At 41.3% G+C, this 23,831-nt stretch overlaps 1 protein-coding gene across 8 annotated transcripts in view; it reads right to left on the bottom strand.

Annotated features, from left to right (window-relative positions):
- Positions 1 to 818: 818 nt before the first annotated feature.
- Positions 819 to 23,831, bottom strand: part of madd (MAP-kinase activating death domain) — a 47,368-nt gene continuing 24,355 nt past the window's right edge. For 4 of the 8 annotated variants that reach the window (XM_084540909.1, XM_084540913.1, XM_084540915.1 and 1 more), the window contains 17 exons: positions 22,557 to 22,668; positions 22,248 to 22,434; positions 21,843 to 21,993; positions 18,420 to 18,520; positions 18,212 to 18,295; positions 17,016 to 17,174; positions 16,649 to 16,769; positions 14,072 to 14,192; positions 13,842 to 13,947; positions 13,611 to 13,721; positions 13,397 to 13,504; positions 13,138 to 13,302; positions 12,982 to 13,054; positions 11,489 to 11,595; positions 7,438 to 7,507; positions 4,990 to 5,036; positions 819 to 3,641 (listed from right to left, as the gene is read on the bottom strand). In XM_084540909.1, the coding sequence (XP_084397035.1) occupies positions 3,528 to 3,641; positions 4,990 to 5,036; positions 7,438 to 7,507; positions 11,489 to 11,595; positions 12,982 to 13,054; positions 13,138 to 13,302; positions 13,397 to 13,504; positions 13,611 to 13,721; positions 13,842 to 13,947; positions 14,072 to 14,192; positions 16,649 to 16,769; positions 17,016 to 17,174; positions 18,212 to 18,295; positions 18,420 to 18,520; positions 21,843 to 21,993; positions 22,248 to 22,434; positions 22,557 to 22,668 (1,937 nt within the window). In that variant the 3' untranslated portion in view covers positions 819 to 3,527. Of the gene's footprint in view, positions 3,642 to 4,989; positions 5,037 to 7,437; positions 7,508 to 11,488; positions 11,596 to 12,981; positions 13,055 to 13,137; positions 13,303 to 13,396; positions 13,505 to 13,610; positions 13,722 to 13,841; positions 13,948 to 14,071; positions 14,193 to 15,099; positions 15,163 to 16,648; positions 16,770 to 17,015; positions 17,175 to 18,211; positions 18,296 to 18,419; positions 18,521 to 19,916; positions 19,968 to 21,314; positions 21,519 to 21,842; positions 21,994 to 22,247; positions 22,435 to 22,556; positions 22,669 to 23,831 lie in introns of all 8 variants that reach the window. The other 4 variants (XM_084540910.1, XM_084540914.1, XM_084540916.1 and 1 more) reach the window with 3 other exon arrangements.

Here is a 23,831-nt window from a genome sequence, read left to right as displayed (position 1 = left end):
ATCCCACAGATACTTGATGCGTTTGAGATCTAGTGAATTTGGAGGTGCCTTGTGCTGTTCCTTTTTTTTTTTTTTAGTTGTTCCTAAACCGTTTTTGTGTGTGTGTCTGTGTCAGGCTGCATCCTGCTGGGGATGGCTGCTGCCATCAAGGAGTATCATAGCTATGGGGTGGGGGTGCCTGGTCTGGTCTAGGTGGGTGCTACATTTCTAAGTAACATCCACATGAATGCCAGGTCCAAAAGTTTCCCAGCAGAACATTGGATTGTCACAAGATGGTCAATGTTATTCACTTCTCCTGTCAGTGGCCATAATGTTGTGGCTGATCAGTGCAACTCTGGGACGTGTGAAGAATCCAAAACCAGGGTTCATACTCTTATGGCTTGTGATGTAGTTACAGTGATTCGTCAAGTTTTCATGAGTTGCTCACCCACTGCTGATACCGCAGCAAAGAACCATTTTCATCTCAAGTTTCAAATCTTTTCTCAGCTCCAAGGAGCCCAGAGAGGATGTGTTTGTTTTTTTTCGACTGCAACCACTTTATTAAACACATTTTTCTGTTTCTAATCTTGAAGACAGTGTGGATGTACCGTCCCAAGGCATGAAACCAATGAGGTAAAGTTTGATCAGGAAAAAAAAAGCTTACAGATGATTCATCCTCTGAAGCCCAGGCGGCTCCTTTAAAACATTTTTTCCTCCTCTTTAATGTTTCGGCGTTGACTCAAAGTTCCATTTATTTGTTTCGCCAAGTGGTAAAATAAAACTTCAGAGCTCTACATTTTATTTTTATCCCTCACAGAACAACAATAACTCCACAGAGCTTCATTTGGGACAACTTTATTATATTGCCAAAGCTGTACATGTTCTATAAATACTTTTTTTTTTTTTAAATACTGGAATACTTACACCTGGCATCTCATTTCTTTTTTTAACCTCTCTTTACAGCAGCCAGCTATTACAGTGACAGAGATGAGTTGTAAGAATCCAGTTTAAAAAAAACAAAAACAAACAAAAAAAATCCTTTTAACTTAAGCTGAAAATAGTCAGATCAGATTTGGAGATGTTTCAGATGGAGTTATTCATGGATGGAACAGCATCTTATTATCTTACTCCACTATTTTCCTTTGGACAGTTTAACACAAGCTCAAAATAAAAACATCTTCCGAGGGGGAGGGAGGAAGGGAGGGGGGGTTTAGTTGTGCCGAGATATTGCTGATCTGGAGAAAACTGTTCAAAACACATGACCGCACGTGTACACACAAACACACACACTCTCACTGTGAAGGTTAACGGCCCCGGCGACGGGACCAAACACTTCTTCACCATCATGAAACAGGTAACATTAAGACTCGGATGATCTCCTCGGGGAGCAGGTGACTCTACAGCTGGAGGCTTGGACACGTCTGGAGGGTCAACCACAGGACAAAAACAAAAAGAAAAGTGTTTCATTCCCTCGTCCTCATCAGTGTTTTGTAATAGCAGGTGTTTTTCTCTGGCTGTGAACGTTTCCTCATCTTTTGTGGGACTGTAATTCTCTTTCGCGGTATATTGAACGCATCGCATGAAAGAAGCAACCGGAATAAGCCCAGAGAAATTAAATCTGGCATTCGATTTCCCTCGCATTTCTTTGAGCAAATGATGAATTGATGATAAAGTAATCAATAGCTGTAGCGCCGGTGCGACCACAAGGCAGGAACGTTGTCATTATTCAGCGTTTAAAATGATTAAGACAAAGGCCAAGTGGCCGGAAAACATTTCAGATGCTATAAATCTATCGTCTGGTCTCGAATTTCCAGGTGCATTACAATTGTACTTATTATATTTAGACATTTATGTATTTTTAACTGTTAAATAAAAGGCTAAGAAGATCAATGTATAGTACCAGGAAGTTTAAACATATTGTCAAGTTAATGCCAGAAGAAAATAGGACCATGTACCTAGTGTCTGAGTAACAAACTGAACATATTTGAGTCCACACAGCATCTGCAGATAATGAAAACCCTCAAAATAAAACGTACAGCTCATTTTATGTATGTTTTTTTTGGACATTTCAACACTTATGAGCTGCGTGGAGACGTCTCTGGTTCATGGACACTATCAATCAGAAGAGACCAGATCGATCGAAGGGCAAAGTAAACCTATGATATCTGTTCACTGGAAAGGTGAGTATTAGTGCCTGGTAACCATGTAAACGCTCGATCTCTCTGGTCGCAAAGGGTTGGATCAACGTGGTGAATGTTGGCCCCGAGGTTGGATAAATATTAAGTGACGGGATGAGTGACGTGAGGAGGCACAGAAAACATGGAGGTAGCTAAACCCAAAAAAAAAAATAAAGTTAAAACCACGGCATCTGATAACACCTGCACTTTAAAAACACCTGCCGTCACATACACTGATTTGGAGGAGAGGCTTCAACTCCAGTCGCTCTAAAGGTTGCACCCACAGAGGACCCACTTGTGCGTCATGTGGTTGACCCACGGTAAACTTACAGACGTTAAACATCGCGTCCCGATCCCCCTGAAATCGTCATATTTAATCAATACGTACTATAGAAAAAAAAACAAATCTGTCTTACATTCTTCACCCTGTGAAAGCCAGTTAACTCAAGAAAACCTGGCTCTGGCAATGGCTAACTACGTATTAAGTATTGCACATCTAGCAAATCAACATTATGTAACATTATTTTTTTTTCTCAGAGAAAATGTACAGTCAATATATGTATATATTAAATAAATACTATATATAGAAATATATATAATATTTATTTTTTGTTAATCCTCATAGTAACATGCAATTGATAACAGCAGACCACAGACGTTTTACAGCAGAACTAGAACAGTAATTGAGCCTGGTGGGCCGGTCTAGGGCAAGAGAACACATCTTTGAAACACTCACAGTATTTTAGGGTTCAAACACCATTAAGAAGCGTTTACATGCGGTGCTCCGGTGCAGTTTACAGTAGCATTTTCAGTATGGAACATCCTGCACTACAAGAGGATCTCTGGGTGTTTCACCAGTTTAAACTTGGACAGACTGGAACTTTACAGTAACCACGTATCACAGAGTAACTCACACAGTCGCATGGAGACAGGCGGGACGGGGCGGAGGCTACACCGAAGTGAATGTCAAGGCTGTGCACGGGACCTGCATGCACTCTGTGCCTCGCGTTGGTAAAAACGGCTGGGTCTTGGCGGCGGGAAGACGACTTTCACACGGAGCAGAGGAGCTCGAGGGGGGAGCAGGCAAACGTTTAGCTAGTTAGGTGTGAACATCGGGACAACAACGGTGGAGTATTTACACGACATCACAGACCAAACATGTCCACACAACGTGATCTAAAAAGGGTCTTAGGCTTGTATGTACAGGAGGCGAGAGCAGGAATCGTGTGCTTAGAATAATCGTAGGGATTGTCAAAAGTCTGTGGTTTGTGGAGCTGAAATGCCGTTTCAAGTAGAGAGGCACGCTGAGGACGGATGGGGGTGCGGGGGGCGCAGGGGGGGGAGAGGGGGAGCGAAAGCATGGGGTGTAGACTAGCTAGGAAGGGGTCTCGGTGACAGCATCTTGGGTTTTCCTTCCGCCTCCTTCCCCTTCACGGCCGCCACGTACGAGAAAAGGCAGAGGACCGAGTAACAGATCTGATGTGCCTGTGGGAGGGAAAACGAAGCACAAATGTGAGGAGACAACCGTCGACAAGCAGCAAAGGTCAGACTAAACACTGAAGGATTATGGAGAAATGAATACTTCCGTCATGTTTTTTTTATCTACTAATGGTGCATTGGTACGATGAAATTGGGCGCCAGTAATTTCGTTTCAGTTCCACACATCAACAGTAGGTGGCAGCAAACAAGAAGCGCAGCAGTTTAATTGGCAAATAAACCGTCCAAAGGTGCACACTTTGAATCTGTCAAGTATATCTAAACACATTTAACTCTCTCTAACTTAGGCCTATTTGTTCTTCACGTTGTATTTTTAATGACTACAAATAAGTTGATGATCGACCTCTGGGGTATAATTGCTTTTTGATCGTTAGTATTCAGAGCTTAAAATAGAATATTACTGGGTGTTGGCATTATGAAAAAGGCCTGGTATTAACATTAATATGTCCCGAGTGATCCGACTTCAAGTTACCAGGTTTAAATACAGATGTGAAGTCATCCGAGATGAAAATAGGATGCGTTTAGGACTGGATCGCACCCACCACACAAAGTGAGATTTGGTTCAATTCAAGTTTATGTGTAAAGCATCAATAACAACACAAACTGTCTCAAGACGCTTTACAAAACCCAGCCTGAAACCTCCAGAGCAAGCATGGAGGCGACGGGGACCAGGACGGGGAAAAACTCCCAGATCAACTGGACTTTCAAGTAGTGGCTCGAATCAAACGTGTCAGGTGTTGGATTAGTTGTGATGGGGCGCATGTTAACACCAGGTCTGAACAGGACCTAAAAGGTGCTTCTTTAATAACTCCAGAGAGTCAGCATGCTTCACGCAGGGTGTTTTCACATCTGTAGTTTGTTTGCTCTTTTTCTCCCAATCTGTTGAACTTGGAGCTTTTCCCCCTTTGGTTCAGTTTCTGTTCGTACAAAGAAAAGTTCAAGACTGAAAACGCATCACTGGAAACAACTCGACAATGTTCGCTCTCGCTTATTGATCAAAAAATATCTAGAGCAAGACCGACTCAGTAAATACAGGAAGAAGAATCACAACACTATACTGCTTCACGTTTAAAGACGATGTGCAGCCCGGGCAGAAGCTCAGATTTACAAAGCACACTGAGTAGTTTGGTCCGATTGAGGTCAGATTACGTTTGTGTCCCTTTCTTTGTGTGATTACTAGATTGCTGGCACTTTATGTTTGTTTTCTCAAGAGAAACTCGATCAGAGTGCACCTCCTCTGTGATGTATAAATGTTTCTGCTTCGTCCACCTTGTGACTACTACTCTGTGTTTAGTGGTGAAAGCATTGACTCGAGACAGAAGAAGAAAGGACTCACCATGGGGGTCTTGTACTTGTGGATCACCACTTCTTTAGTTTCAGGAACTATGCCAGTGCAAGAGACAAAACAAAGAATTCAAAGGCAGCAGGAACCTCAATGAGTTAATGCTTGAGAGCTTTCTGAAGGGGGGGGAGGGGGGGAGGGTTACAGGGTTGGATTTTAAACAAGGTGTATAATGGGATGTGGGCCAAGAAGAGTCCACCATGACAGTCAGGAGTACAATGAACGTCAGACAGACGGGGATACAGTGGCTTGTCTACTTTGGGTTTAAGCAAAATTCAAGAGTGAATTCAAATGCAGTTTTGAGTTTATATGGGAAGGTGTTAAATGTTAAGGTCACGCCTGCTGGTGAGACATTCATGGCCCACATGATGGACAAATAAAAGCACAAATCTTAGAACAAGAGACTGTAAAAGGTTGTAAGGTTTAACATATGAAAAACAACAAACCCCCCGCCAAACCCTCTCCATCCCAGTGAACAGAAACATCACAGAAAAGCAGCTACAGAAAGGGCCAAAGCACCTTTGACCCGGGACCATGTCACTGTCCACGGGACAGACTGACTTTTCATTAGTAACTGTGAACCCATAGCAGAGATGAAGATCTGGACAGATGAAGGGTCTGGGGAAAAATGTTTAAAAAAACAAAACAAAGAAAAACCTTCTGCTCAACCCCCCTCCCCACAAAAAACAACTGTCCCACCACCTAAGATCCCGACTTGCTGAGATACAGAGGCAGACGGTCAGAGAAAAATGAAGAGCACGTGAGAGATGGAGTCTGGTGTGATCTCCGAAATGAAGAGCAAGTGATGAAAGAAGCAGAGGAAAACTCGTGGTACAGAAAAGGAAATAAATAAATAAATAAATAAAAATGAGTGAATGAAAGGATGGAGTGAGGAAATACTCTGCAAGGATTTAGTCCGAGTAAGAAAGGAGAAAGGTGACAACACTTTACCTGCTGGAGAATGAAGGTTTTCATAGTGGCAAAGATGAGGGCAACATTACAAAAGCAGCACAGAGACACGGCAGTAACCCAGCCAGGCACTCATGCTGTAACACTAACTGCTGCTCAGTAATCGTCTTGGCTGTCTTCTCTTGTTAGGCTAGTGGACGTATGCCAAAATGTTTCAGGCCTTCGTCGATGCAGCAACACGTGGCAAATTAACATCTTATAGTTTGTGTTTTTCTAAATCTGTCTGAGCATTTAAGGAGTTTAACAGCTACTCTTACTTACTCTTACTTGCCCGTACTTCGCTTACTAATCATGTTATTCAAAGAACTTGAGATTAAAACTTTGTTCAGACTGCCAGCCCAAGTTTAATATTTTATTTTTTTACACATGAAGACTGACTTCAGCAAGTTACTGCCAACTGGTTCCAAATCAACCATCAGATTTCTTCAGATGCATCTCAGTCCAGACGCTCTGACCACTCAAATTGGAGTTTCTTGATTTCCGTGGGTCTCCTGCACCACACGCTACGACCACGCCTAGTCCACGCTGCTAGCAGCAGCAGAGATACATGGACGACAACATGCAGTAAATTAAATAAACTGCCTGCTAGTTCTTCGGTAGGTGCTTTGAGGCTTCTCATGCCCCTGCAACAGAAAGCTGTGTCGTCAGAGTATCTATGTAGTTACCAGCAACAACCCAGATAACTTGCTGACGTCTGGTCGTTCAAATCCGATCTGATCACTTCCTAAAGATCTGATTCAGGAGAAAACTCTGATATATCTGCAGTGTGAACAAAGTCTAAAGATTTACAGATCATTCAGGACGATATATATTATTCAGTGCTCTTAAAGGACAGCTGCTTTTTGTAATTTCATCCCTGGTCTAAAAGAGCCAAAATAAACAAAGTTAGTCCATCCCAGAGGGTTCAGACTTTCATACTGAGGCAGAGACGATAACACTTTATCTCAAACCTACTGGTTCCTAGGGAGGATATTAATCTGTAAAAATGAAACGCATAGTTTTATCTTTTATGTTTATATATGGTTGTATGGGCAGTTTCTTAAATAGTTTTGGACCTTTCAAGAGACTTTTATTTGTCTGGCACTGATTCTTATGATGAGTAATTTTAGTTTTAATACTACCTCCTACGCTGTTGTTTCAAATCATATGGGTGAAAAGAAAGCTTGACGTTCTCCGTCCTCACTCTTCTGCTTTACGCACTGGAGATTGATTTTTTATTTTTTCCCCTCCTCTCTCACCATCCCCTGTGCTTCTTTATAAATAAAAATGTCACTTGCCCCAACTGTGACTGGAAAGAAAGCCGCGACCCGCACGTAATCACCCACACACATCAGTGTCTCAGTGTCTCCTCCAGGAAAAGGCGAGTATATCCAATTTAGCGAACCCTTATTAGTTCTCGTCAATACATTTGCCATGACGCTGAGTTACTGCCGTGCCGAGTACAGGCCTAGAATCAATAGATGGTGTAATTACCAAATTCCTCCAGGACAAAGACTCCCTTCACTGTATTGCACTTTTTAATGTGACTCAGCTCTATGAAAACCTAAGAACAAACAAAAAAACAAACAAAACAAGACAGAACATTATTAACTCAACAACACTGGATGAAAAGTAAACACTTCATATTTATAAAGATTAGCCATGTTAAACTTGTTTTATTCAGTATGAAAGGAATAAAAAAATAAATAATACAGCTAGACATGGAATGCAGGCTTTTAACAGCTAACAAAGGAAAAGAAAAGCACACTATGAGAAGTTTCCATGATCAAACGCATACATGGGCAATGAGGAGGAATGCATTTAGTCTGCTCAAAGCTCGACACTAATTCAACATGTTTCAATCAATGAAGTGCATCAGAACTGGTAGATTTAACGTAGATCAAAACAAACTTTTCTTTCTTTCTTTTTTTTTTTTAACCTCAGAGATGTAATATGGCCCATATGATGCATACATGGAAGTTCCATATAAAATGTAGACACAGACACAAAATTAGATTTTGCCAAACAGCTACGACAGTAAAGAGAAAAAAAGTAAAGAAATAAAAAAAAAAGAAAAAAAAAAGAAGAAGATAGAGAAAACAGAAAGGAACCCAATAAGATGTAACTGCTAATAAGCAAACACAGCAGAGGTTGTGTACCTTCCGCTCCTTGCAGGGGGAGAGAGCATGGGAGAGAAATGGTTTGGATTATTATCGGACAGAAGAGCACAAACACTCGACGACACTCCGAGAGGGCGCTATCCACAGGAGCCTCGTGCAGATTCAGATTCGAGAATCTAGCTAAGAGGTTACCAGAGCCAATATATATATATAAAGAAACCCATCACAAGAGGACTCAGCGCCCAAAAAACTAGAGAATAGAAGAAAATAAAAGAGCACTAGAGGTTTAACTAGGGTATCGAGAGCTGGATTCACCTTTGTTTCCCAGGACTTTAAACATTTCAGTCCCCCAGAGCCCTCCATGCCTCCTCCTCCAGCAACAAGGGCTGGCACCAACGCCACTTGCTAACACAGCAGAACAGATAAATGAGGGCAGTCGCTGACGGACAGTAAGTCCCGCCGGTATCCGGCCCGGTGCTCGCTCGCTATAATGCTGAATTTGGCCATTTTTTTTTTTAGTAAGTGTTCAAAACAGCATCCGCGGCTGAATGAGGCTCCAACGTCTGGTGCACTACCAGAGGAAACACTTGAGCTCGTGTACAAATGCTCCAAATCTAACAACTGTGTGGTGCTCTATAATCAGCATCTCCTCATATCTTAGGCTGAAAAAAAAAATAAAAATACTCTAGCCTTTGGAAAATAAAGTGCAACTTGAGCCAAGAGGTAGAAAAAAGCAGACGGTAATCATAACAGAGACTCAGTGCAGCAACATCTGAGTTAACGGGTCAGTTCACCATATCTGTATATTTGAAAAATAAAAAATAAAAACTGCATCTGGCCAAGCAGAGAGTTTTGGTTCAAGCTGCACAAGTTTTTTAAATTGTACTTAGTCCGGCACTAGCTGACCTTTCAGCAACTCTGACACAATCACCTCTTAGTCTGAAGTGGAAAGCTTTGCAATTTATGCTTCATGCAAATGTAGTTCAAAATGTGAGTAGAGCTTTAAGAGAGTTTTTATTTCATCTTTATTTTCACCTGTCTGTCTTTAGATTTTGTCACTTATGTTTTATTTCTTAAAAAACTTCACTATTACACTATTATACTATTAATTCCAACTCATCCATTTGTTTATTTTGTATTTTATTGGTTGACATCCATATGTATATACATTAATACTGCTATACTATATATTATGCCTATATCATTACAAAATACCAAATTATCAATGATTTCTTGTTGTTTCCTCTGATTATCTCTACTTAATGCATTTTATTTAATTATTTAGTTTTACTTTTTGTGTTTTGGTTGTTTTTCTTGAGCTGAATCTTTTAATCATTTTTCTACTATTCAACTGACAAATTGATCTACAACAATTATCGGCCGATTTATATTTTAATCACAAATGCCAAAATTTCTCAAATGTGAATTATTTCCTCAGCTGCTGGTTGGACAAAACAGGTTGAATGTGTCGACTTAAGCTTTGGAAACAGGGATGGGCATTAATATCTTACATTTTTATAGATTTCTTTGCATTTTATCTGTGTGCATACGTGCCTTTTAACACTTCATCTGTGACATTTATATTCTGTGTTATTTACTGACTTCTTTTACATCGTATATTGCGCCAAACTTCAAACTCAGTGGCCGCACCAGCCTCTTTATACAACATTGGACTTACGTCAATCTGTTATGTGCCTTAGTTTTTATATTTACATTTACTGACTTTTTCTTTTATCTCAGATGTTTATATTTCTAATTTTAGTGTCTAACTTGTTGCACCATGGGTCTTAGAGCAACGCAATTACAATCCTCTGCATGTCCTGCACATATGGAGGAACTGTCAGTAAGGCAATGACTTTGACTTTTTGATGTGATAAAGAGTTGTAGTTAAAAGTTGGGGCAGAAGTGACTAGAAGTAATATGGCAACTACAAACCATGTCATTTTCATCAAGTTTAGCGAGTTGTAGTGGTGACAGGTTAAAAAATAAAAACTGATTCAGCTGATCGACCCAGATGGAGCAGAGCGGTTGGTGGCGTTTTCTTTTCAAATAAAAGAGCGGTGGCGGCAAGAAGAGTTAGAGCTTGATGATCCATAATGAACCGTTTTGATCACTTTGATCATTTGAACTAAAAGAAAAGTGGGTGAATTGTCTCTGCTGAAGCGTAGGCCAGCTCTGTCCACACACTGCCGGTATTTATTTATTTTTTTATTTTCTGCTTGTTTCTGGAAATATTCAAAAGGGTTACCTAGGCAACCAGAGCCTGGACTGTCCACTATTGATCAACTGTCTGCTATATAGAGATGGGAAACGAGGAAATTGCTTTATGTGTATTATTAGTTGAAGCCTAATCACTGGCACTGAGACTGGCTAAAGCACACTTAAGAGGTGCCTTGATGATAGAAAACAAATAATCATTAAATGTCTGATTTGCTCTCAGACACTAGCAGTAATTTAAATGGTACATGTGTTTTCTGTGGTATGCCAACAGGTAATTTCAGAGAAAACAGATTGTCCTGATAAAGTTGGACATTGCTGCTGCTGAAAACTTCAACCCCAACTGTCTGCACGGCTAGATGCCACAATAGATTGGTTGAGAAGATTTCATTTTTCCTCTTCTAATTTGATTGAACCGGGTTTTAAACATGAAGGATGTCGGACGAGAAACGCTGACGTCCAATCTTCTTTACCCTCTGGTATCACCTGGTTGTTAGACGTATATGTTACCTGCAATCAGCTCAGTCACTACTCAAGCTAGAACAGCTCCACGCACTAATGAACCTGAGGAAACACACGAACCGAGACTATCGCTACCGGCGCAGACGTGAAGACAACACATGGCGATGTTCAAGGGTCCAAACTTAAATCAAAAAGTTGCTATTAAATAGCCAATTATTAATGAAAAGTCTTTGCTCACGGTCATCCGTCTTACCACTGTTGCACAACACACACAGATTAACACTTCATCTCCTCCCACACAGTAAATGAACATGAGGTTTGAGCACCACAGATGTCAAAGGAACTTGTGTGGAAGGATGTATTAATACCGTTTTGGGAAAGGCATGCATACAAACACACACACACACACACACACACACACACACAAACGAACACAAAGTGAAACTGAAGAAGAAAAAAAGCAAATCCAAAAAAGCAAAAGCACAAACAGGAATTCTTCCTCTATTGGAAAATATCACGTATGAGTGGCAATCAAATATGTTGTAACCCGTGACATTTTCACCAGGATTTTAATGATAATAGAGGAAGACGTGACGTGATGAAAGGAAATGATACAGAGGCAAACAGGAGAGACGAGCAGAGAGGTGGCCAGGAGGACGGGATGAACCATCATGAGTGATATTTGTATTCTCATGCCCTTGTGTGAGATGAGAAGCGGTTTATCTGCTGTGGTACTGGCCTCTTACCTGGCTGTGCATGAATTTAAGGTTGATTCCCTCCAGAGTGACTTGCAGCAGACCACCTTCACCAGTTTTCATGTCCTGGACGGGGAACTCGCCGCCCAGCTCCGGACCTGAAGGAAGGAAACAGGGTATGAATAATTTAGCTTGTCTAAAGTGTGGATTCGTATTTTGAAAAGACTCCAATTTGCAACATTGAAATGAAGCGTGTGTTCTTCCTAAACTGTTTATTACAGTAGACTTTGATCAGTATATAATGTTTTCGTTCAGTATATTCTATGACGTAATAGGAGCCAGCACACCTAGGCCCATGCACTTGTCTCCTGCCTAGCTTGCACTTCACCGACCCCTGGGCTTATTCCTGCAGGTGTTGGGCCCACAGGGGTAAAACGGAACAACATCTGGAGGCAGATTAGTGCAGCCACAGCATTAGTGTAGGCATTGTACTGGGCCAGATAGGATGAGGAGCTCAGACATCCAGAGGAGCTGAGGTTAAAGCTGCTGCTCCATCGTGTCAAAAGGGACCAATTGGGGTGGTTTGGTAAAGCGGTGGGGATGCATGCTGGGCTCCTCGTCTTGGAGGTTTACTTGGACATAGCCAGCCGGGAGGAGACCCCTCGGTTAGAGACAGACTTTGCTGGAGGGATTACATATCTCATCTGGGCCAAGAGATACCTCTCAGGGTCTCTCAAGGGGAACTAGAAGATGTTTCTGGAGAGAGGGATGTTTGGAAACATCGCTACTGAGCCTGTTGCCATGTCAACCTGACTTTTGATAAGCAGATGGATGGATGTTCTACGATAAGTTTTTATGGCTTTTATTATTTAACAATGCAAGCAATGTTGCAACACTGACGCTGAATACATTTTGCTTTTACCTGCTGTACCAAACTTGTATTTAACATTTAACAGGAACTAAGCAAAGTCACCCCAGAGAAACACTCAAGGCTCTTTAAAAGTACTGTGGGACATAGACCCCATAACCTACGTACGCAGCCTACGCCGGTGCGAGCCATTTACAGCCATTTGCTCTGTAACAACGACACCCAAACGCTAGTCAACGCTGTGTCTTTTTTGCCAGTCGGGTTAATTTTTGTTTCACTTTCAACAATGGCAACTGAAACTTAAGCTGAAATGTCGCCGAAGAGGAGTCATGCATATGTTTGTATCTCCGAACCTCCTCAGTTAACCTTTCCTCAATGTGATCCATCTGTATTGATCCACAACAATCAATTCGAAAATTGCGCAGATGGAGAAGCAGCCGGAAATACTAAAGCGGATACACACTACTACCAAGCAGACCAATCACAGCTCTTCTGCGTTGCTGCAACGCATAGTTAGCTGTGTAGGGCCTGGACTGTCACCGTAGCTACAACGGCAAATTCGCAGAAGCCTAAACCGCCTATTAGGTGTTAAAAATTTTAAAAACGAGGGTAGGAAGGCTTGGAAAAAGCAGGGAAGAAAGATGAGAGGAAAAAATGACAGTCACTCAGTCCATACCTGGTTTAATGCTTTGCTGTCTTGCTGCAGCTCTTTCCATACTGTCTTTAACACAGTAGTAGAGTTCACGACACTAAAATGCAAAGAAAAAAAGTTCTGTGTTTAAACAGATCATGTCCTAATACCAGTGAAAGTACAGGAGGCAAACTTGCTGACCTTTTTGGTATAGAACTTGTTGAGCTGTGTCTCTTGGCCATTGCGTCTCCAGAGACACAACACCTTGGTCTTGGGGCAGTAGGTCATGTTGATGAGCTTCTCGTACCACCAGCGCTCGTAAACTGTACCGATGTTGCTGCGCAGGACTATACAGTCGTCGCAAACCTGAAACAACGATGAGCAAAGCATAATGTAAATGACACGAGGCATCGTTTTACAAAAATATACACGAGCAAACACTTATATAGTCAGGTCTTACCTCCATAAAAAAGATGTCTCCTGTGGTGTCAGTGCCAGCATGAACTACAAATGTTTGTTTCTTGATGTGACGGCTTCCACTGGGTCTGATGGACAGCTCTCGGCCATTCTACAAAAATAGTTCAATTAAAAAAAATAAAAAAATAAATAAAAAATACACTTACACAAGAACAACAAGGGTGGAACAACCTCAATTAAAAATGAAAGATATTCACCATATTGGCCAATTTGTCCAGTAGCTCGTTGATCTCTTGGCTGTATGAGAGGCCAATGTGGGACTTGCCCATCAAGCGCCTCACTTTTTTCCTGATGTCATTTTTGTTCACCTAAAAAACATTGACGGAGAACCAAATTTAAGATGTCTTTAAGTAAAACACATAAAACTTTGCATAAATTAACAGTTCTGCTGTGATTAATTGATTAAACTGACAAACAGGCCTTCGTACTTTCATCATTAGCATGTATGCAATCATATTGTGCAGTAGGGTGGCCAAGAGTCTGTCTTCATCGTCCTCCAGGCGCTTGCGGTCATGTTCTCCCAGCGACAGGTATCTATGTTGACGAACAAAAGGCAACAAAGGAAAGCAAGTATTAATAGTCAGGGTATTAATGCTTTATTTGGCTAAGAATCCCCTTTAATATGCAGCTCAGATAAAACAGTGGCCGTTTTTGAAACCTTTCAATCATCTCCTGAGGTCCCTGGTCCATCCCCATGCCCTCACGCTCCAACATCACAGCATCTAAGTAGGCATCCTCCCAGAACTGCACCTGGTCCCACAGTGTGGAGCGCTCCTTGCCTGAAAACATGAAGACAGTCCATGTAGCAACAAAAATATGCAAGGCGTCTTCGTCGAGACGCACGAGTAACTTGGTTTTTTGATACCAGCTAATTTGAGTACGTTTCACACACATTATGTCAAAAACGCAGAGAGGTGAAAGTGTTCTGGGTATACAGTCACACATAATAAGGCTTGTTTTAACGTAACAATGTAAAATAAAGAGGTTTCTTATTAAAGTTATGACAAACGGGTCCATAAAAAAAATTTAATAACTTACTGATACTGCCTTTAAGTGCTGCTTTTTCACGAGTCACATGGTAGATTTTTTTTAATTTAGAAATAGTTATTTAAATGGCCACAAAATTATTATAAACCTACAATTACCATCAACTTAAGGGGATAAAATAAACAATAAATCATTTTTACCTAATGAAAAAGACCCCTCCGCCCCCGGTTTCACGGTGTTTATTCATTGAAAATCTTGACATTTTCCAATCTTATTTACCAGCTGGCTTCTCCTTTGAGTGTGCTCACCTCATAATAAGATTTCTGGCAGCACTTGAAGGTAACACGCATTCATGCAATATGCAAACCCATGAAATGTTAAGCTTTTAGGTCGACATGAAGGCTAGCGAGAAAACTAGGTGAATATGTAACGGAGCAGAAATGGAAATAGATGTTAAAAGTTACAGGATGAGTTAATGGAAATCAGACGCATCTCACTGTGAGGGAAAAGCCTGAGCAAATTCTCTGGGAGTGATCACATGAGTGATCACACTTTACACCCAAACACAGATGTGCAGCTCACCCCAAAAAAAATCACAAAGGATCAAAGATTAAATACAGAACTATGTGGTGAACACTAGATACACTCCACACACACACACACACAGGAAAAGAGGGAAAGGTGAGAGATCAGCCCTACTTAGAGAAAAGGTTTCCATGGCAGCATCCTCTAGTTGATCCCAAACGGAGCTCTTATCGCGGCCTGGAAGAATTTCCCATGAGGAGCAGCAGGAGAGAAGAAAAGCAGCGAGAGCAGGAGGGGGGGTTAGCCGAAGAGGTGAGTAGGTTTAATGGAATAAACTAGAGCAGAGCGAGCCGAGACCCAAACCACAGGATCAAAACAACAAAACAAACAAAGACACTCATTTATTCAGCTATGTATCCCCCTGGAGCAGGGACATGGAAATTCCTGATATAGTTTACACAGTCAGGTAGATAAACAGTAATTTTGTTGCTGTGTTTTGAGGAGTCTGTACATGATCTGCTTCAGTAATAACTTCCTGGTTTTATTTATATACAGTACCAAATATTTGGACACACCTTTTCATTCAGTGGTTTTTACATTGTAGATTAATACTGAAGACATCAAAACTGTGAAGGAACACATATGGAAGTGTGTAGTAAACCAAAGAAAAAGTGTTAAAACAACCCTACCTCTGCACAACACAACTGAAAAACACAAACTGACTCTTGACGAGGAAAACCTGTGCAAAGGTAACAGGAGGCTACATTGAGGAATCTAAAATATGAAACATATATATATGTATGTGATCCTTGGTTCAGCATTAATCTGCAATGCACCAAATAATAATGATAATAATAAAAAATAAAGAAAGCCATTAAATGAGGAGGTGTGTTCAAACTTTTGATGGATACTGTGTTTAAAAAAATCTGATTAAACATACAGTCCAATTAAACATTTCTAATTACACTGCTGCAGCAAGACCAATAAAATGTTAAGTAGCTAAAGGGTTTACTTGTATGATTTTTGTCTCTTGATGAAGGGAACACTTTTGAGTTTACAGCAGAGATGCAAGAACTGGCCAGATGTCACAGGGTCAGATTAAATGAGAATGAAACACAGCAAAATTACCTATGTAAGAGTGAGGCTGATTATTAGAAAGCAAAGCAGTTCAAGTTTTAAAGCGGTGTTAGTAGAGGCCCGTTTGGGCAAGATCTCAAAACACTGTGTGCATGAATGCAACTTAAATGACCCTAACTTCTCAGATAAGTTTTCTCAGCTGACGGCAGTGGTGCTACTTCCAAATTTATCTCTGTTGCAAAACTGGTCAATCGCCGCAAGTAAAGGGAATTACCTTTCACCCCTGTAGCAGACGTTCAGTTCACTGGTTCATAACATTTCATATTACATAATTTCTAGGTCATCACATGTTCGACTTCTGCTTTTTTCCCTTAAAAATACCTCTTTCCTCGTTTAGTGAAAGTTCACTGTAGTTACGTTAGGAGGCAAATCAAATCCTTCCCCAAATGTAAAGTAGGTGAAAAACAACAAACCGTCAAGCAACACTTTCTTTACTTTACTGGAAGCACTGTTTCTAATCTAATTTTGTCTGGTGAGTGTGTTTTGTGAGTGTTTTAAGAACACAGGAAGGAAATGTTTTCTTGAAACATCAGTAAAAATACGTCAGGTGTCAGACCCAGCACTAGCACCAGAGAGCAGAGCATACCCAGCAGGCCTTCACAGAGGTAAATCCTCATGCTGATGTCCTCCATGGGCTGCGCAGGTGGCCCCTTCGCCATAGCATGTACGTGATCTTTTACACCTGGTTTCAGTGTGTGGGTCTTTCCCTGTGGAAACAGAACAAGGTCATGACTAAAAATAAAAGTCCAAATGTTTGCTGACTTATAGAAAAGACTGAACAATTAAATATCATGGGACAGTATCAAAACGTAAACGAATGATGGCCTATTAAAGTGCTTTCACAAACTGTATTATGTGCAAGAGAAACTTCAAAATAAAAAAATCAATTATTATTTAAATTAAGAACTGTATAATCTACATAATTTTTAAATTAAAGGTAGTCCTTTACTTACAAAGACTGAGCTGGTGGCCGGATTGGTTTCAATCTCACTGTCAGAAAGAGTCCCTCTGGACTGAGTCAAATGAGGAGCAATTCTCCCTCCGAGGCCGTCTCCTGCTGTGCTGCTCAGATCACTGTCAGCTCCGAGAGTCTCTCCAGAACTATTACTTATCTAAAAATTAAAAAAAAAAAATCAGGTGTAAGAACCACATAGAAGTGGTGGCTTCACATGCAGAACATTTAACAGAAGTCATCCTATGGCATTCATATTCAGGGCTAATCATTACATACACTTACCAGGTGATTAGGTGCATTAGTGAAACCGAATGCATTCTGTTATTCTAAAACAGTCTTAACCTAAAACGTCTGTCCAAAAGTTGCAATATTAAGTTGATTAAACAGGATCATGTTTATTTGAAAACCTTTGCTCTTCACCTTTGGACAATGTTTGGCTGCACATCATGAGATTTTTTTTTTTTTAAACTGGCACTGAATCACCAGTGAAGATTAACCTAACCGTGCCAACAACAGTGACACAGACTTAACTGTCAGTGCAAAAATCAAGCACTTGCCCAACATCACACTGATAACCATGTGCCAACAATGACACACTAATGCACGGTTTATACTTCTGGGTCAATTACCCAGAATACCCTAACGCCGTAGCCTGACGTCCACCTCATCAGAGATGTAACTACGCGTCACTGCGATACAGACGGCAAAAACTGCGATTGGTCCGCTTGGTAGTAGCGTGTTTACGATTTAGTATTTGTGGCTGTTTCGCCAAGTCTGAATTGATTGTTTTGTATCAATAAAGATGAAACACACTGAGGAAAGGTTAACAGATACAAACATTTGTATGCCTTGACTTCGGCAAAATTTCTTGAAGGCAAAATTTCTGCAAAAGTTTCAGTTGACATTGTTGAAAGTGAAGCAGGAAGTAGAAACAAAAAATAAACCGACCGGCAAAAATGTTGCAACGCCGACTAGCGTCTGAGTAGCGTTTTTACAGAGCGAGCCAGACTGACGAGCGCACAAGTATAAATGGCTTACACCGCTATAGGTTATGTCCCGCAGAGGTATAAACCGCACTTAATTGTCACTCTTTCTTGTGTTTAAAATCATCGATCAGAAATCCAAGCAAAACATATCAACCTGGGATTACAGTAAAAAACAAAATGGATAATATCCAAGTTGGCCGTGCCCTACCACTGTGCTAGCCTCTGAGTCCTGGCTGGTGCTTCTTGTCAGGATCGGCGGCTCTGAGCTTGTTACAGACTCCGTGTCACTCTTCTGTAAAGCCAAAGAAAAACAACGAGACGTTGATGAAAGCCAAAACAGTAGTATGTTGAGTGTGGTTAAGTATCAGACTCAAACTGTGAATTTGTGCAATTCTTTACTTCACAAGCAAACAAACCTGAGATCCAGACACACTGAGGCCACTGTCAGCACTGATCTGTGATTTCTTCTCCTCTGCATCGGTCACCTGTGGACGCTGCTGCTTTGCTCCTTCCGACCCTGCAACATAGAGAATCTTATCAGAATGTTTTCATGAATACAACTGAAGCTACCTTCTTACTCAGAGCCGCCTCATTTAAAGCCAGCACAGCACAGCGACAATGACGCTACATCCATCTGAAGAGCCAAAGCCTCCGTGTAAACACTGCAATACGCTTGTGCACAGCAAAGCATTACAGTAGAACGCTACTTTAAACATGTTTGCGAAGCTACTTTGATATTAAACACTAATCTGCCTCTAACTAAAAATACAGAGTGGTAATAATAACAGTGGATAATCTAATGCACAAGTCTAAGAAAACTAGTTTACAAGATACCCAACTAACTGAATTATCTAACAGGTGAAAGTGTTAAAGACCATACAGAGAAAAGGACAAAGTGGCAAGCAGAGAGTGCAGTAAAATTGGGGAAAAAAGTTACAAACGAAAACAAAACTGCAAGAGCGCAACATTAAGTCTCAGTCAAGGCTGCAGAAGTGGCCCAAGTTACACCAGAAACAACAAACAGACACAGGCAGTTAGGCATGCAGACAAACTGGTGGACGATAAAGGAGACATAGTCTGTTTCAAGTGTGATCTGAACTGTGATTCCTCATCTCCGTGGGTGCAGATACGGTGACGAGGACATTCCTGAGACTTCCTCGTTATATATATATATTTTTTTTCGCTTTACTGCAAGATTTAGCTTTTGATAAAGACTTTAAAATGTAGCGGCAACTGTGGAATAATGGCTGTAAGAACACATTTTACAGCAAGCCAACTGGAGAAAATACAGTTAAAAGAGCAGGACAAGGGCAGCAGGTATTAATTTCTCTTTTTCATCTTGATGCAAGGTCGCAGAGGGGTGTGGGGAGGGGGGTGTGGACACTGAAAAACAAAATTACACATTGCTTTAGGTTAAGCCAGTGACTATAACATAAAATTCCCATATTTGTTTCCCATCAAGGACTTCTAGGGACCCTGCCACACTTGGTGGCAGATATCCACGTCAATATACTTACAGAGAACATACCAAGATTTGCTGCCATCTAAAGTCCAAATTAAACACAACATGGGGTATTTAACAGGTCTCACAGCTCTATATCTTAATGACACTACACATTATAAATCCAGTGTCACGTGCAGCAAGTACAGAACTGGAATTTCTCAATTTAGAAGAAATAAATTCTCATTTCCAGCTGAAATTACCCTGATCTCGATCTTGTTTGTAGTACACAATGAATCCTTAGATGTGTTATCCATTTGAACATGCTTATTTGAGCACTTTATTTATCCATGTATAAAGACACTGGTGAGTTTGAAAAGGCAGAGGGAAGGGGGTGAAAAAAGGTCATCAGCTGAACACCCCAAAGTTCACTCTTTTTGTTTTTTTTTCTGGTGTGTGAAAAGTCTCTTACTCTGTGGTTTTTCCATAGCTTTTTGCTTATCCTGGTGCTTGCTCCACAATTCTACCCAAGATGCATTGCAAGCAAGGAGAGAAAGACAGAGAGAGAGTCAGAGAGCTGGTTGAAAAGGCATGTATGGTGGATGAGCATTAAAACAAAATTAAAAAACAAAACAAAATAAGCACTGAGAATCTGTCATTATTAAGGGAAGGTATTTTGTAATGTTTGCATGTAGCTGTAATGTAATCTGGACGTAATGAAAAATAAGTGCTTTGTTACATTGGAGTCACCATGTGTAACAGCTACTAAGGTAACATTACAACACACCCAGAGCTCTCGGCACAAAGTCCTGGAGAGCCACACAGTGATGTAAGAATGAGCGTCGGCTCTGACCACAGACCACTGATTTCATCGATTGCATTTGTCTGGCTCTCCAGAGCAGAGGTGAGAGAGAGAGACAGAGAGGTGGTTTGTTCGGAAAAGAGCATGGGATGGTGTTGAGAGGCCGACTAGCCAGCAAGTGAAATGGAGCTGTTGCAGAAGCCGGGATGCAAGTCTCACAGCATTCTGTAGAATTGAAGGTGCAACTTCTAACAGGAAGAGAAGGGGTGCGGGTAGGAGAGGTGTCAGGGTGGTTTGACTGACAGAGTCCCCGGTATACAGACCCAAAATAATTCTCGGAAAAATTAACAAGAGATTATTGAGGATTTCCTAAGTCGTTTAGTAATTTTGAGACCAATAGGAAACACTTCTGAGTTGAGATTTGCCTTTTTACTGGGACTGTTTACTGGGGAATGATGCTTCCACCCTCCATGCTGAGAGCAAAGGGAGCTGCCATTTTCTACAGCACGCCTTGCAGAAACCTGCAGTAAAGGCACAGGCGAGCACTGATTTGATTATCGATGCGCATACCTCTGGTTTTCCTTCGTCCACTACTGCAGATTTACGTGTCGGAAGACCAAAACAAACACATGCATTCAAGGTGCTAAGAGGCTAACAACAGAACTCCAGAGAAGGGGGGGGCAAACAGGGGCACAGATGTTTGAGGAAAGGGAGACAAACACACGCAGTCCAGGCTCGAAGACAGGGAAATATTCCAGACACTTTTCAAGGCAACCTCTTATCGACAATGAAAGCCAAATTCTGAATTTTGATCTTCATTTTGAATCAAATTTATTATTTTTTTTAAATCATTACAAGTCAGAGAGGTGCAATTCAAGCATAGCATTACTGATGATTCGTAGAAAGTGCATGGAATATTAATGCACCTGTGAGAATCGGTCTGGGACAGTGAGGGGATCTTTCTTTGAGGCGGCTGGAGGAGGGGTGGGAAATTGGTATTAAGCTTGTACGGGACAGGGTAAGGGATTTAACAGTGCACATGCAACCGGGCTGGGGTGGTGTACACACCAATCGAGGCAATAAAGTTCTCCTCATTCAGACTCCTGGTATCAAAATGGCGGGCTCCTTTGCCCGTTGCGTGGTGCGGCAGCTGCAGGTGGGGAATATTCAGAAGGCCCTGAGGTCTGGCGGTCTCCATACGACCAGAAGGACTCTCTTTACTCCCCGGGCTGCCAGCACTGTCTGTGGGGCTTCGCTTGCGTTTTTCTGGGTCTACCAAGTTACCAAAATTAAGGGGCCAAAGACAGAGTTCATCAAAGTTACAGAAAAATAAAAAAAAACGGAGATTTAAACTCGCAGAGGAAAGTATTTGACAAGGAAAATTACAGTTACAGTTAATGATTTAGCGAGTCAGGGTTTGACATGCAGCATAAAGCTTAATTTAAACACAATGCAGAGACATGGACAAGTGTTAGTAGCACAGGCCCACTGCTGTTATGCTTTCCAGAACAAAAAAAAGTCTCAATCAACTTCCTATAAATGACACAATGCCAGCATCAATGGTACGCATTCCTTTGCTTAAGGTACGGCACGTACCTTTGGTTTGATAATGCGTGCGAGCTATTTCCAACAAGCTGAAGACACTGGCCATTCCTCCAAGGCCCGCATTAGTGTAAGAGTGCTCCAGACTGGAAACTGTGCACTTCAAGATGTCCAGCATGCCTTTGTACACCTTTCTGCTCACCTCCTGTAAACAAAACACAGTAACAACATGACTTCAAAAGCACCAGAAAAGCTAAAAGCCCCACAGTCTTACAACAGAGGATGTTATGCTGCGCAGTTTAAAATCCCCTCGTTGGCAAACTTAAGTTTAAGTGTTAAATGCCCTTTTTTATAAGTCCTTCCTTTGAAATGGCATTATAAAATATTAAATGAATCAGAGTATAAACACTATTTTGCAGCAGCACAAATATAATTCATCAGCAAACACGAGTATCTCACCACATCACGTATGATCTCCTGTCTGGCATCTTCCTCCGACTGGATGGCTCTGTTCAGCTTGCTCAGCACAAAGACGCGAAGCTGCTCGTTCTCCAGCAGGCGGCGCACTTTTTTCATGTTGAGCCAGCCGACTCCCTGCCCGTCCAGAACACTCTGCACCACTTCCTTCAAGAACTGCTGGTTTTCACTGAGTAATAATAATAATAATAACACAGAGTAAGTCACGGCATAATGATAGTTTGCTCTAATCTTTTTTTTTTTTTTTTTTCAAGCTGTGAAACACAAGGTGCACTTTCTAAAAGATGTCACTACCTCGTGTTGTTGACTCGACCCTGAGGAGAGGGAGATTCTCTCTTCACTGTTGGAGTGTGTTTGATCACTGATGACTTCTGGTCTACGAGTGCTCGAGGTGCACGTGGTCCTGGAAAAAGAACCAAAACAATGAGGTTCCTGTGCAGCACACAGAGCAACATAACCAGGATATTAAAACACAAACTAAAAGCTCACTACACAGAAGAGCACTCAGTAGAAGAGGACTGGACTTAAACAAAAATGCACTCTCTCACCAAGAACTGTAAACCAGGACAGGAAACAACTTTCAAACCATTATTTTTTTTTTAAAAGCTACGACATCAATTAGCAAGAAAGCAGTTTTGACTTTGTAAAGAGTAGAGACATATTTGGAAACTACTGAAGGTTATCTACTGCTGAACAGACAAATTACTGGCGCTGCTAAAGTCTATTATTACAACAAACGACTGAAGGACAAATCAAACAGGGACATGGTGCGCACACACACACACACACACCCACACCCCCCACACCCAGAGGAGTCAAAATGGTGCTGTTGGTGGTGGCATCACACATTAGCAGCAAAGAGACGTGAGGTCAAAAGGAGGACAGTGTGTACAGCAACTGCACTAGTGATTTCATGCATGAAAGAAAGTAAAGACATGGCAGGATGGATGGAAACTCATTTGAATACACAGGTATGTTCAACATCTGCTAGTGAACCAGTTATCGGGGTGGAGTCAATCATTTTATAGGTTAGAATATAAATATTAACTCAAGTCTATTTGTTTCTTTACTCACCTCACTGTAACAAACACATAAAAGAGACGTGACCCAGACAAATACTGTACAATTTTTGCCTTTTGCAATTTCACTAAAGTTTACTCAAAGACGACGGACACAGCCACAACTATGTTGACAAAAAGACTACTTCCACTGTGAAACGAAAGCACAGAGGATAAAGAACAAATATGGAGCTGCAAATGGCTGGAGGACGCGGACAATGACGTCTGTCTGTTCTGCATTGAGGTTCAGTTTTAAATAACAGACTTATCACACATCGTGTATATAATACCACACCCGTGTAACTAGTCAAACTGCAGCCTAAATGCCTGACATGTCAGCAATCCAACTAACTGTGCAATGGTTCTAAGGCAACGTGACCCATCCTACTCCAACATTAAAAGACACAGCTTTGATCTAAAACTGGGGGCTGACTTATACGAAGATAAAATTGTACTTAATCTAAGCAGCATACTCTATGTCCAAGTCCCTTTCACCTGATGACACATC

The sequence above is a fragment of the Chelon labrosus genome, assembly GCF_963514085.1.
Source record: "Chelon labrosus genome assembly, chromosome: 3".
Lineage (NCBI taxonomy): Eukaryota > Metazoa > Chordata > Actinopteri > Mugiliformes > Mugilidae > Chelon > Chelon labrosus.
This window is presented reverse-complemented; position numbering and strand designations above follow the sequence as displayed.